General features: G+C 41.9%; 2 protein-coding genes across 2 annotated transcripts; both read left to right on the top strand.

Annotated features, from left to right (window-relative positions):
• Positions 1-735: 735 nt before the first annotated feature.
• BDCG_04831 (uncharacterized protein) lies at positions 736-5,385 on the top strand. Its single transcript, XM_045420477.1, has 3 exons — positions 736-2,675; positions 2,730-2,940; positions 3,000-5,385. Exons 1-3 carry the CDS (start codon positions 2,638-2,640, stop codon positions 4,767-4,769), a joined length of 2,019 nt encoding a protein of 672 aa, XP_045276575.1. The 5' UTR covers positions 736-2,637; the 3' UTR covers positions 4,770-5,385.
• Positions 5,386-5,499: 114 nt separating this feature from the next.
• Positions 5,500-9,493, top strand: BDCG_04830 (anaphase-promoting complex subunit 4). The gene is made up of 6 exons (XM_045420476.1): positions 5,500-6,083; positions 6,210-6,594; positions 6,682-7,237; positions 7,296-8,003; positions 8,083-8,149; positions 8,224-9,493. Exons 1-6 carry the CDS (start codon positions 5,843-5,845, stop codon positions 8,745-8,747), a joined length of 2,481 nt encoding a protein of 826 aa, XP_045276574.1. The 5' UTR covers positions 5,500-5,842; the 3' UTR covers positions 8,748-9,493.
• The last annotated feature ends 3,392 nt before the right edge of the window (positions 9,494-12,885 follow it).

The following is a 12,885-nucleotide window of genomic DNA, read 5'->3' as shown; positions in this document are numbered from 1 at the left end:
GTTCGTCGTAGAAAATATTTTCGCCTTCCCGTTATGCCGGAGAGGCCGCGTTCAAGCTTGATATACCCGATACCCCATGGAACCAAGCAGAAAAAGATCACCAAGAATTTTTGGCTTTCAAAGGGTCAGGATATGTATGGAATTTGATATTTTCGGCAGCGTTTCTTTCTCGCTCTCCTCATCAATCGGAGACAGAATTAATTCTCCACCCATATGCAATGGTAATGTCACCACGGCATATCGTCAGCACAACATTTTTTGTACAAGACTTTAAAATATATCTCAGACCAGAGGGTACGGCACGACCTTTCTGTGCAATTCGCAGCAGGATATGCCATGCCGGGGTCTTTTCGTACGGATATCCGGGGCTGAGAACCGAAATAATTTGCGAAATACTAGATACTTGCTGACTTGAGCTGAGAGACAAGGGGAGTTTGGCAAAGTCGACTTTGATGATGAATAGTCCATGGCAACATTTTGGCTATTCTGGAATCAAATAGTTACGGAGTAATTACTCCCTAGTCTGTGCGGACTGCGCAGAATGGAAGTATATTAAATTGAGAGACATGAAACTCTCTCGCTAGCAACAGGTAACTAGTGCAATTATTGACGATCAATCAATCAATTAATGGGAATTTCCCTGTGTCTACTCTGTACTACGTAGTTACTCTGCAAAATCATCAGAGCATCATCGCGTTAAATGCTGAACCTCGGCAACACGCGACACGCCGCAAAGGAAAACAAAAACCCTCAGTTGGAACTCCTCCCCAGAACCATAAAGGCAAACATACAGATGTACGCTGCGTTCAGAGTACTGCTACCGTGCTACGAGGTTAACAATTTAAATATGCCAATATCGTGGCGCCAAAGTTCCTGTCACAGCTATCCGGGAACCGACCCCTATCTAGGGTCCGAAGCACCCAATTGACACTCCCACATTAGCGTCGTCCGCGGCCATGTTGTGGCTTGGGTAACTTGAACGCAAAACGAGCCTGGATGAATGCCGCCTGCTGATTTGCCAGTCATTTTGCCATCTCAGTTCTCATAGCCTCACGACAGCAGGCGATTATTGACTGGCTTGGGGACAGCCAAGTGGGCCTTTGCTGATGTCCCCAGGCTGAGGTTCAAACAAGAAGATAGGAGACTCTCCGCGGGGTAGGGTACGAAGGACGGATTACTCTCTCCTGCAGGCACGGAGAAGGTTGACTAAATACTAGTTATCTATATTTACACTGTACCTATTTTTGATGGGCATGCTGCAGTTTGAATAACCGCCGTAAGTTTCCTTGCTTGAAACTTGAAACAAAACAAACCGACCTCCGCCGCCGCCGCTTTCTCCCTCATTTTACCGAAACTGGCGCCCAATTGCTGGAATGTGTTTGGAGCCCGGGTTGGGAATTTCACCGTACGAGCATCTATCTAGCCATGCTCCGGTAATTTATTGGCTTTAGCACCGCACCACAGCTTCTCAGCCTACTAAACGTGGCCCCAACTATTGCTCTAAACAGGGGTCAGCGCTGGACTACTCATCAGGATGCGGCGCTTCATGGATTCGGACCGTTCGCAGGAAGTACGGAGTACAGAGGTATGATTCTTTGCGATGATAGCGACGATTATTATTGTCCCGCAGAAAACGACATGCTATAGATTCCGGGTGGGTGAGAAACGTCCGCATCGGCTGTGAAATCCGTGATCACGTCGTCATTGATCAGGGCCAGCCCTGGTGGGCCGCTGGTCCACTCCGCGCTCTGTAGTACGACTGCTCAGACCTTGGGTGTTTAACTAGTTCATAGACTGGTTGGAATTATGACTCTATGAGGCCAGCTCCAGCCTCCCGATCGTCAGCTTTGTCCTCTTGTTAAGTTTTGCGAAAATAATAAAAGTCTACTTCGTTGGCCAGTGACGATACCTATCCATCAGCAGTGGCACCAAAGCCACACCTAAAATGCTGGTCTATTTCTCATCATATTTGGGCCAATACCGAGTTTCCACATTTTCATATATGGCTGTGCTCTTTTCGTTTCAACAGACGCTGTCCCTGGGGAGCGTTTGTTTCTTTCAAAATATAAGCTCATCTCCTGGCATGTCCAAGAGTATCTTTTGAACTAACTTGAGTATTCCATCCCATTTGCTCCCTCAGCAAGCGCCAGGAATTCCCTTGCATAATTAAATCCCCATTCAAATCTGGAGCGCTTCCGCCATCGCCCGGCCCGATCATTGGATCCCCTCGAACCTTGACCACCGGCCTTGCTTGCGTGCCAGAATTTCATCCAGAGGCACGTCGTTACCGGGTTGAAACCAGATACCCAAAATAGAATCGGTGCTGGCGCGACTCGAGGGCTCGTGAATTGGCGTGGGCTGCGTCTTGGCCGGTTTAAATATATTCGAGGCATTTGTATATATAAGATAGTATATCTGCTAGGATGTATAAATGTTGATATCCAACCGACCGGGCCCTTCGTTTTTTCGTCTAGATCGATCTTGGGGTTTCGTTAGGGGAAGGAGAACTGTTTTTCTTTTTCTTTCGGGAGCTTTGGCTGGCTGGATCCAGATTACACTCCTTCAGCGCTCAATTCGTTCTCGGGCAATTCCAATCGCTTCTCTATGTACACTCCTTTTGCATAGCTCGACGCAAACATGAACAGCTCATCCACGACTTTGATGACATTTCTTGTGTAAGATTGACTTGTCTTTGCTGTCTTTTTGGCTTGCTACTGACGGAGAACCAGCCGCACTCCCCCAAATACTAGATCTGTCAAGCTGTTTGGATCATGGGACAATTTCACGAGGGCATATCCGATGGAGAAAGACAGTCGGATGGGCAGGGGCCATTGGAAAGGATGCCATACCTTTACCAATATCATATGTGATGGCGAAACCACACCATCGGCTCCAGGAAGGGATGGCGGTCTGAGGATGGGTGGTACATATTGGTATTATGTGAGTTAAATTATCATGTAGGAACTCCAGAAACGTAGACCGCTAACCAATAATCATAGTACCAACTTGACAATGAAGTTGATTTCTTCAATGAGGCCGAGCCAGTGACTACTTCGTGTGCGCTTTTGCCAGGTCAACCTCTGAACGTTCTCAATGTTCCTATCCATTTGCCATCGTCACAAACACATCCTGGACGCGGTACCAGGCCCGGCTCCCGAATATCCAACCATGAAACTATGGATCCTGCCGACAAATATATGAACCCGAGAGCTCCACCTAGGCCCGCTTTACCTCGTCTCACTACATCACCAGCAAAGCTCATGCGTACAGGCTACGGTTTAACATCCCCCCTTTCTTCCGGATCCTCCCTACCCCCCGTTAACGAAAGAAGATTTTCCCATCCTCGCGACCTATCAACACGACGAAGAATCCGTGTTGGAGGCAAATTATCTCTAGACCTAAAAATCTCAATTAACCATTCCCCCAAGGCTAATTCTCTGCGATCCGCCATCCTGAACTTTACCTCTCCGCGGTTCGGTGAGAACGAGGAGAGCAGAGGCCGCCGTCACCATAAAATAGAGAAAAGTCATATCATAAGAGTACCCGAACCAGAATCGTACTCAATCACGCACTGCAATAACCTATCTCCCACGTGGAGTATTGCGGACAGTCTCAACAAACCTTTGCCCCTCCCCCAAAATTCTTATGTTGCCGATGGATATGTGCCCTGCGAGTATTCCAGTCGGAATCAATTCCTTGGAGAAAGCCGGAGGCCATCACCTTTGAAAAACACATGGGCCGTTGAGGATCCATTGGCTCATAGACTTGACTCTGGAGCGACCGAACGAACCCGCTACCTTGACATCGATCCGTATCAAGAGTCGGTGGCTCAACAAAGTACGCCCAGGGTTATTGTTCCACATCAATCGGGAGGTGACATGCTTGGTCCAGAAACGTCATCTCCGCTGGGCCTGAATGGGAAACGTTTGCCAAGCCTCCCGCACAGCCCGACTTCCGCCATCGACGCGGAATTTCACTCAGCAGAAACGGCGCATCTTTCCCTTGGCGACGAAGAATACCTCCAGAGCCACTTCTCCGACTTCACTGCTGATTCTCCCGATAACTCGTACTCTCCGGACTCTTTCCTCCAGCCCGGTGGCAGTCGCTTCTCAGAATACAGTACAGATACAGATAACGCTTCACCCTGCTCTATGACATCTGCATCGACATTTAATAACGACAATACATTCTCCTCTACCGCCTACGAAGACAATGAGGTGGCATTCGAAGCCGCACTGACCGATCCATCTGCTCCCCCCTCATCCCTCTCTGATATCGCTTCGAATACATCCCCGCAGCCCAACGTATATATAAACAGCGCGCACCAGCATCGCGAGTCTAAATCTTCCGGGTCTTGCTCTGGAGACCTTGGCCTATCCGCCCTTTACATCTCCAATTCTCCCGGCAATGAAGTCGAACGATGGAGCCCCAAAGCCGATAAAACCACCAACCACGGCCGGAAAGCTAGTGATGCACACCCCGCAACCCCTTCCTGGACGAGCTTAATATTAAAACATAGCAATTTTACACCCAAGACCAATTCATTCGTTATGGACGATAACCCCGAGCTCCGCACTCCCCGCGCAAACCCTGCAAATCGCCGTGACCAGCTGAACAACAAGGACAGTGAGCAAATCTCGAGTCGTGGCGGCGACGAACAGCGGCGGCCAAAAAACTGCTCTGTCAAGTCGTCTACGATGCAGGATTTAATGGATGAGTTGAGTTACTTGGGCGGTGTGATCGAGGACAACGCGGTGAAGAGTTGTTAAATAATAGTGCAACATTTCCCCAGAAGATATAACTCTTAGCGCTTATTCATTTTTCCTTTTTTAATTTTTTATCAATATATCGTTCGCATCATGCGATCATACATGGACTCCCATCTCTTCGCGAATAAGGAGTCACCGGAAGGCGTCACCATACATCTGTTGGCATGTCTTCTGTATTTCTTGCCTTCTTTTCCGTATCGTCATTATAGACCATATCTCATTTTAGCTTGCTTGGATTTTCTATCTAGTCCTAATCGGTTATGTTGTTAGGAAGGAGTTTGGGCGTTCTCTCCGGTTATACAGGGATGAAGTAACTTAAGGCAACATTACATCGATTCGCGATTCGCATAATGGCTACCCTATATATACATGTTATAGGGGATTGGAAACATTGTTAATATAAGAATAATATCAATAATAGAGGCTTTTATGATCTGTGGGTTGGAATTCTTTCAACCCTCTGTACATTACATCTCTGCTTCCTAGATATATTTGCTCTTTGTGCTCCTCATTTAAAATGGCGTAGAATAGGCTATAGCTAATTAACTTTTAAGCTCTTGATGGAGAAATAATGGAGCAGTTTGAAAGTGGAATTAAAAATATACAATACCGTTACGCGCTTGCTGTTGTGATGTTGACATGTGTGCAAATGGCATCGCTGCTGCTAATGAGATGCAAATATGAAACTATCTATATTCGGAATTTTTGTGGGCGCAACCACGTAAGTTAACTTAGTTAACACCTGATCTTCTCAACACAACACTTCAAAACAGTTTTTGACTTCATTCCCCCCAACAACACAGTGCCATTATAGATCCAACACCCCTAATTAAATAATTACACGATCATGCCTAGATTCCCACAGGCAAAACCTCCAAATTAATCTCAATGGAAAGTCAGCACCATTTCATCCAGACTCCTAAACCCAATTAGAGCGCGTGGAATAGGGTCAAGAAGAACATAGTGATACGTCAGGATCACGGGCATGAGGAGCTTAGAATAACCAATTTTTTCCATCGTCTTCACGTTTCATTTTTCTCCCTATTACCCTCTTCAAACTGGCCCATTGGACCATGATGGACTCCCCACACCTGCCTCAGTTGGCATCAGTCGCTGAGAAAACGCTCACGTCAAAATGCAAGCCCGGATCAATGGCGTACTGTCCAACAATGGACCTGGTCGCGGTGACTAGCGTGGATGAACGAGTGGATGTTTTCAGGCTGAATGGGCAGCGGGTGTTTGGGGGTGTTTATGGTGAGGGTGGACGTGGCCGTGGTGGAGGCGAAGTACGAAGGATCAAGTGGAAGGGCAGCGGTAAGGGGTGTATTTCCTTTTTTTTCTTCTACTATTTACGGATTAAAATATTATATGTCCAATTTTATACTTTCATTCGCCTGCGAGTTCCCTACATTACGTTCCGAACCTAACAGGTACAACCAGGTCATCTCCTCGCCGTCGTCTGTTCTGACAACATCATCCGCATCTTAAGTGCGTATAGCGGCAAGACCGTACATCAATTACCATGTGGTCCCTCAGCGGCATCTTTTTCAACTGCGTCCGCACCGACATCTTCTCCCACATTTCCAGCGGGCCCCGCCCTATCGGTTTCTTGCCTTGGCTGGGGAATGAACTTTACCGATGGCAAGAGCGCATTGAAAAGCCTTCAGGATGCGGAAGGAAGGCTTACCGTTGATGATCTTCTATCGACGGAAATGCAGTTGTCGAAAATCGCGCAGTTGAAGGCGGATTTGCCGCGCGAGCTGGCTATGCTAGATATGGAACGGTCTTTGCCTAAATTGAGCACGTTGCCGTCTACGGGGAATGAGTGAGCCTTTCATTTTGGTTTTGTGTTGCAATATGCTCAGGTGATATTTTTTTTTTTTTTTCTCTCTCGCTAATACATCTTCCGTAGCGACGATGTCTTTGGGTCTCGAGCATCGATTGATTCCATCTTTCATGCAACCAATAAAAACACAGGTGACTTTGTCGATGTCTTGTTAGCTGGCTTCGACGACGGCACTATTCATCTACGGATATTTGACTGCTTCGATGTTGGCTCGTTTCATGTTGGGAGCTCTCTTGGAGGCTCTACCGCTAGCAAAATTCTACTTCACGCTTCTCATCCCATTAGCTCTACACATTCCCTTTTGTTCTCCACGGGAAATGGTTTGCGTCTTGTCACTCTCGATCTGCGATTTATCACGAAATCCGGAAGGTACTTATCGCTCCTCGCATCGAAAATCACGCAGTTACAAAATTTGCTACGGTATATCAAGCAAGTCCAGGCACAGATACAACTCGAGTGGAAAAATGCTCAGGATCTTCCGAGGCGGTATATCCGGAATGTAACAGAAGATTTACAAGACAAGTGCGCGTGCGATTTTGTGACAGCCGCATACCACCTACTTGTGACTGGAGACTGCTTCCAACCACTGAAGGAGTTTCTCGTAGACGTCCTTGGCGATAGGGTATGTAAGTAATCCTGTATAAATCATACTATAGATGTAGTTTTTAACTCATATTTAGGGCTATAAACGTTGGGAGAAGGCAGTTACATCCGGCTACGAGGCACTGAGACGACTGATCCACGAATGCCTTTTGCCAGCACTGGAAAGATGTGGAGTCCTCCTGAGCCGGCTAATAGGGCTCTCAAAATTCCACAAGCTCAGCCCGATTCTCGGGCTGGAAACTACAGACCTTGAGAAATGCCAAGACACTGTGGACTGCCTTAACCTACTCTCCCATAAAGTACTCATACATAGTAGCCGTGAGCTTCGAGAGTTCGCCGCATTTGCAAAATGGTTGAAACATGAGGTTGACCTGCAGGCTGCCGATCCGCTATCTGCGACTTATGAAGAGCTAACAGAGAGCAGCGATTCGCTCGACCACGGGCAGATACTAAGCTACATCCAAGGAGCAATGACTCGCAGTGCTCTACAGGATTTCATCCAGCCTGTCCCGGCACAGTCGCCTCCTAACCGATGGGAGCCGACAGGGCAAGACAGCTCGTTTTATGAAACGTATAAGAAATTACTCCAGCAGCAGGATAAGAGAGGGTCAGATCAGATCGATATGCCGTTGCTGAGCGATCTGACTTCTCGTCTTCGACTCCAGAGTGAAAAGGTGTTCACACAGATTGCGGAGACGCAGCGACGAGGTATCCTCCACCGGTCGCCGTTGTCTCTTGGGCCTGATTGTGATGCGGGAGTTGTAGATATGACGATGAATTTCGGGGTAAGCTGAAAAGAACTTTCTCAGCCCTGGCGATGCTTTGATATTTTGACGGGACTGTTAACATTACTGGCATCCTTAGCCTTTCGAGGACTCTACGTACCCATCTGTATACATTGCGTCGAAATCAAAAAGCTCCCCATGGATATGTAAGCGCTAGACACATGAAATCCCGATCCTCACCCTTCCTATCAGATATTTACGTGTCTTATTTCTTGCACAGTTTATATATATCGAGTTGTCATCGATACAATCAACGGCGTCAGTTCAACGAAAGCCACGCTCCTCGCTGCAATCAACTTACAGCGAGGTAATATCACAGAGATAAAATTCGTCGAAGACGGTACATTAATGCTTCTCTTATCTGACTCGGGAAACACTCACCTCACCAGCTTCCCCTACACCCCCAACTCGAATGCTATATTCCACCCTAATTACATCAGAGTAGGCGAAGATGGTTCTGGGATTTCCGCTACCCTAGATTCCGTGGTACCCGCAGAGCAGGTGACGCACCTAGATATCGCGAACCCGGAACAACATGCGGAATTTGTGCGGCATACTTTCCTCCAGCAGGAGGGTATGGAGCCAGCTGAGATGCAGGTTAATGGGCGGAAGGGAAGAAGGGCTGTGTGTGTTTTGTACGCTGATGGGTTAAGGTATACTGTATTTGATATCGATAGTTCAGAGGGCAGGGAAGAGGAGGAGGAAGATGGAGATGGGGATGGGGAGATGGAAGTGGAAGATTAGGTTATGAATAATCGAGCATAAACCTTCCGCCTCTCTGTTTGATTTTTATCCCCTTTTTATTTACGATCCTTTCGTATCACGACGGGGGGAAGGAAATTTATGAGTACGGACGGAGTTACCAGGCAGAGAAGGGTCTATTTCACCTTATGTAATATCATGTGGCTATCAAATCGAGTCGCCCACAAATCAAGGTAATCTAGATGCCTGTCAAATCAGATCAAACGAATGTATAGCCCAAACAGATAATGACGATTAACCAGTATTATGCTATCTGAGAAGTAGGGGTTGGTTCTATCAACAAGATGTAGTGCAAGGAGATGAATCTCTCTAGCTTTCCTCAGAAGAAATTGCACCAGACTCCACCAGCGGCTGCATGAGAAAATCATCATAAGCTAGTTCCTCCGCTGTTGGCCTCTCCTCTGGCATCCAGCGTAATGCCCTTCGGAGAAAGTTTAGGAATAGGGTGCGATCTTCGTTGTTTAGACGCCGCTCGCGTGTTTCAAAGGACTGATCCCGTATGGGCACAGATCCCTTCCAGTGTAAGAATAAGTGCTCGTAGGCGATTATTCAGTGGTTCGCAGCTTGGCATGATATGTACTGATAGCTACTAGAAGTATTCATGATAGAAAGATAAATGTAGAGATTAAATGTATAAATAGTATTCAAGCTGAGTTACAATGTGTGACTGTCTGGGACCAGGACCAAACTTTACAGTTATCACATTGCCTAAAAGCATTACTTCTGATCATGATTTATATTCATCACATTAATCTTAAATCACTTTATTTCAAATATTAAAGGTCTCAGATTCACTTTTCAAATAAAAATTTAGTCTCAGATAAAGAATATATTTGAATTCTTAGTTATTGTAAGAGGCCTACACTGAATAGATCAGTATTAATATATAGATCTTATATAACAAAAGTGAAAAACATTAGAGAAGGAAAACAAAAAGAGAAAGTGTGAGAATCAGTAATCAGAGTGAATATTTATATGCATATGAGATAAAGCTTTAGAGTGAAAGAATAGAAACTCTGTGAGTTCTTCAGCTGAGAATCAGTGACTGAGAATCAGAGCTTTCAGCAGAAATCTATGAAGTGTAATTAAAATAGTCTTATAATTGAGCACAGTCTGTCACATTAGTCTCTTCTAGACTGACCGTGTGACCGTGTCTGAAACCAGGACCAGAATTTTTGATAGTCTCATTATCAATTCAACAGATTCCATTACACAGTTCTAACATTAGATAGTAGTTTCATACTGTTTCAGTGAGACTTACTGTCTACTCTTGTCACATTTTTCAAATGAGATCATGATTTCCACTTCTCAATTTAAATTATTTTTATTGCTTTAAATGACTTTAAATCTTATTTAAGTATTATCAAAAAGTGTTACTTTTTAAAAAATTAAAAATAGTCTAAAAAAAACCTTAAAATGTCTAAAAATAGTAACTTTATGCTAAGAATGAAACTAAATGAGATTAAATGAGATTACTTTCTCATTTTTTTCAAGTCATGATTTCATTTTGAGATCTGATATATAGTCACTTTTAGACTGACTGTCAGAAGCATGAATTTCATGTTTGATCTCATTTAGTCTGATCTCATACATTTCTTGGCGTGAATCCTGCTGAGACTGGCTATCAAAAAAACATACAAAGTGACTATATATCAGATTTTAAAATGAGACCATGACTTGAAAAAAATGAGAAAGTGATCTCATTTGATTTCATTTAGTTTCATTCTTAGCATAAAGTTACTATTTTTAGACATTTTAAGGTTTTTTTTAGACTATTTTTAATTTTTTAAAAAGTAACACTTTTTGATAACACTCAAATGAGATTTAAAGTCATTTAAAGCAACAAAAATAATTTAAATTGAGAAGTGAAAATCATGATCTCATTTGAAAAATGTGATAAGAGTAGATAGTAAGTCTCACTGAGACAGTATGAAACTACTATCTAATGTTAAAATCATGTAATGAGATCAGTTGAATTGATAATGAGACTATCAAAAAATCTGGTTCTGATCTCAGACACGGTCACACGGTCAGTCTAGTTACTTTGCATGTTTATTTAATGATTAGTCTCAGCAGGATTCACACTAAGAAATGTATGAGATCAGATTAAATGAAATTAAATGTGAAATTCATAGTTTCAGCAGTCAGTCTAGTCTCTTCTTTCTAGAAGTAAGCACAGTTCTTATCAGTCAAGAGCTGCTGTATCAGATAGTACAGAGTCTGAGATTCAGATTGAAAGATTATAATTAACTTATTTTATAAGATATTATCAGTCACAGCTGTGAGATCTTTTATTAAGAATATCTTTAATCTCTTACTCAAGTTTATTATCTTCTTCTATAATCTCTGATAATTATCAGTTAGAAGTTAGTTGAGAAGAGAATAAGTTAGTAGCAGTGTGATAGAGTAAGCTTATATAAAATATATTATAAATCTCTGACAGAGTATTAAAATAGTAGTTATAACTATCTAAAACTTCTGTTACTATGTATTTTATATAATAATAATTTAGTATATAAGATAGATATATAATCTGTATATTTTTAATTATTATTATTATTATTATTATTCTTTCATTATACTTATATATAAGTGAAGCTTATAATAGAGAGATTCTGCAAGCATCTTTCACAGTAATAACTGTTCTTATATAATTTAATGTCATGTAAATTAATGTTCAGTGATGTTTTTAATTAATGTTACTATTATACAGATGAATCTGTACATAGACTAGTCACTGAGATTATGAATTTCATGTTTGATTTCATTTGATCTGATCTTATACATTTCTTGATGTGAATCTGTAAGAAATTCTGCTTCTTGCGGATTCTTTACCTCTATTTCTATCTCTCACATAATTAATAGAGCTAGCGGCTCTTGACTACACACAACTATATAGACTGAAGTTCATGAATACTATTCATAACTCAGCTTGAATACTATTATATATTTAATCTCTACATTTTATCTTTCTATCATGAATACTTCTAGTAGTTAACAGTACATATTATATCAAGCTGTAAATATCTGAATAATCATCTGTAAACACTTATTCTTACATTTTAAGCTCAGTCAGTCAGCAATCACTTATTATGACTGAAAGAACTAGAAACTTGCATGCTTCAATCTCTGTGAACTCTACTATAGACACTTAGAAGCAGTCATCTGAACTATGAATAACTCTTATAAAAGAAGTTTTAGAGAACTTATTAATCACTTATAAGACACTATTCTCTACATCTGTGACAGAGAAATTCTCTGAACTCATGAATAAATCAATCTCAGTGAAGAACATTCTTGAGCATCTTCTATGAAATTAAGCTATTTTTCTACAAGAAATACTTACTATCTGTAAACATTCTTGAACTGAGTCTCTAAATATAATCTTCAGAGATACTTACAAACTGAAAAGAAACTTTCTTAAGCTGTAATTACTTAAGATCACTTATTAAATTATAATCTATAAAAGCTTTTACAAGTTTGTATTTGAAATTGACTTATAAGTCTGACTATGTGATATAAAAGATAAAGAAGCTGTTATCTATATAATAACAGATCTCTATTATACTGAAGTCAAGAACTGACTGAATTATTTAAAGAATAATTATAAGAGATCTCACTGATCTATTCTTAAGACTTATCTAGAGAATAAGTTAAGAAACTCTACAAGTTAAACAGAGAATATCTGAGTTATAATCATTAATATTAGAAAAAGAGGTGAGAAATCTGATGAAGAATACTCACAGCACTTTATAAAATTATGATATGAATTAAGATCTGTGAAAACAGAGCTCTGAAATAAGATCTGAATAATAATATTTATAAAGAAGCTGAATAAAGATATACAGAACAAGCTTATTAAGCAAGACTCTAAGTTCTTAACTCTGAAGAAACTAATAACTCTTATTTATTACTTATAGATTACTGTGAGAGTCACAGACTTATAAAGAGTGAATCACTGACTGACTCTGTAAGAGTCAGAACAACAGAGAACAGATTTATTAGAAAAAGATAATAAGATACAGAGAGATTTATATCTAACTGCTGAGTAGAGAGAGAGAGCTTCATAAGCTTCTATAAACAGAGTATATAATAGAGAGACTAAGAAAAAGAGACTCTA

The sequence above is a fragment of the Blastomyces dermatitidis genome (assembly GCF_000003525.1).
Source record: "Blastomyces dermatitidis ER-3 genomic scaffold supercont1.5, whole genome shotgun sequence".
In the NCBI taxonomy this organism is placed as follows: domain Eukaryota; kingdom Fungi; phylum Ascomycota; class Eurotiomycetes; order Onygenales; family Ajellomycetaceae; genus Blastomyces; species Blastomyces dermatitidis.
Note: the sequence above shows the minus strand (reverse complement) of the source record. Positions and strands in the feature narration are given on the sequence as shown.

Bases quoted from the DNA above. Each gene is read 5' to 3' on its own strand.
- BDCG_04831 (XM_045420477.1), top strand. From the start codon at position 2,638: ATGAACAGCTCATCCACGACTTTGATGACATTTCTTGT. The intron at 2,676-2,729 runs GTAAGATTGACT...ACGGAGAACCAG, and splicing joins ACTTTGATGACATTTCTTGT to CCGCACTCCCCCAAATACTA. The intron at 2,941-2,999 runs GTGAGTTAAATT...CAATAATCATAG, and splicing joins GTGGTACATATTGGTATTAT to TACCAACTTGACAATGAAGT.
- BDCG_04830 (XM_045420476.1), top strand. From the start codon at position 5,843: ATGATGGACTCCCCACACCTGCCTCAGTTGGCATCAGTCGCTGAGAAA. The intron at 6,595-6,681 runs GTGAGCCTTTCA...CATCTTCCGTAG, and splicing joins TTGCCGTCTACGGGGAATGA to CGACGATGTCTTTGGGTCTC. The intron at 8,150-8,223 runs GTAAGCGCTAGA...TTTCTTGCACAG, and splicing joins AAAAAGCTCCCCATGGATAT to TTTATATATATCGAGTTGTC.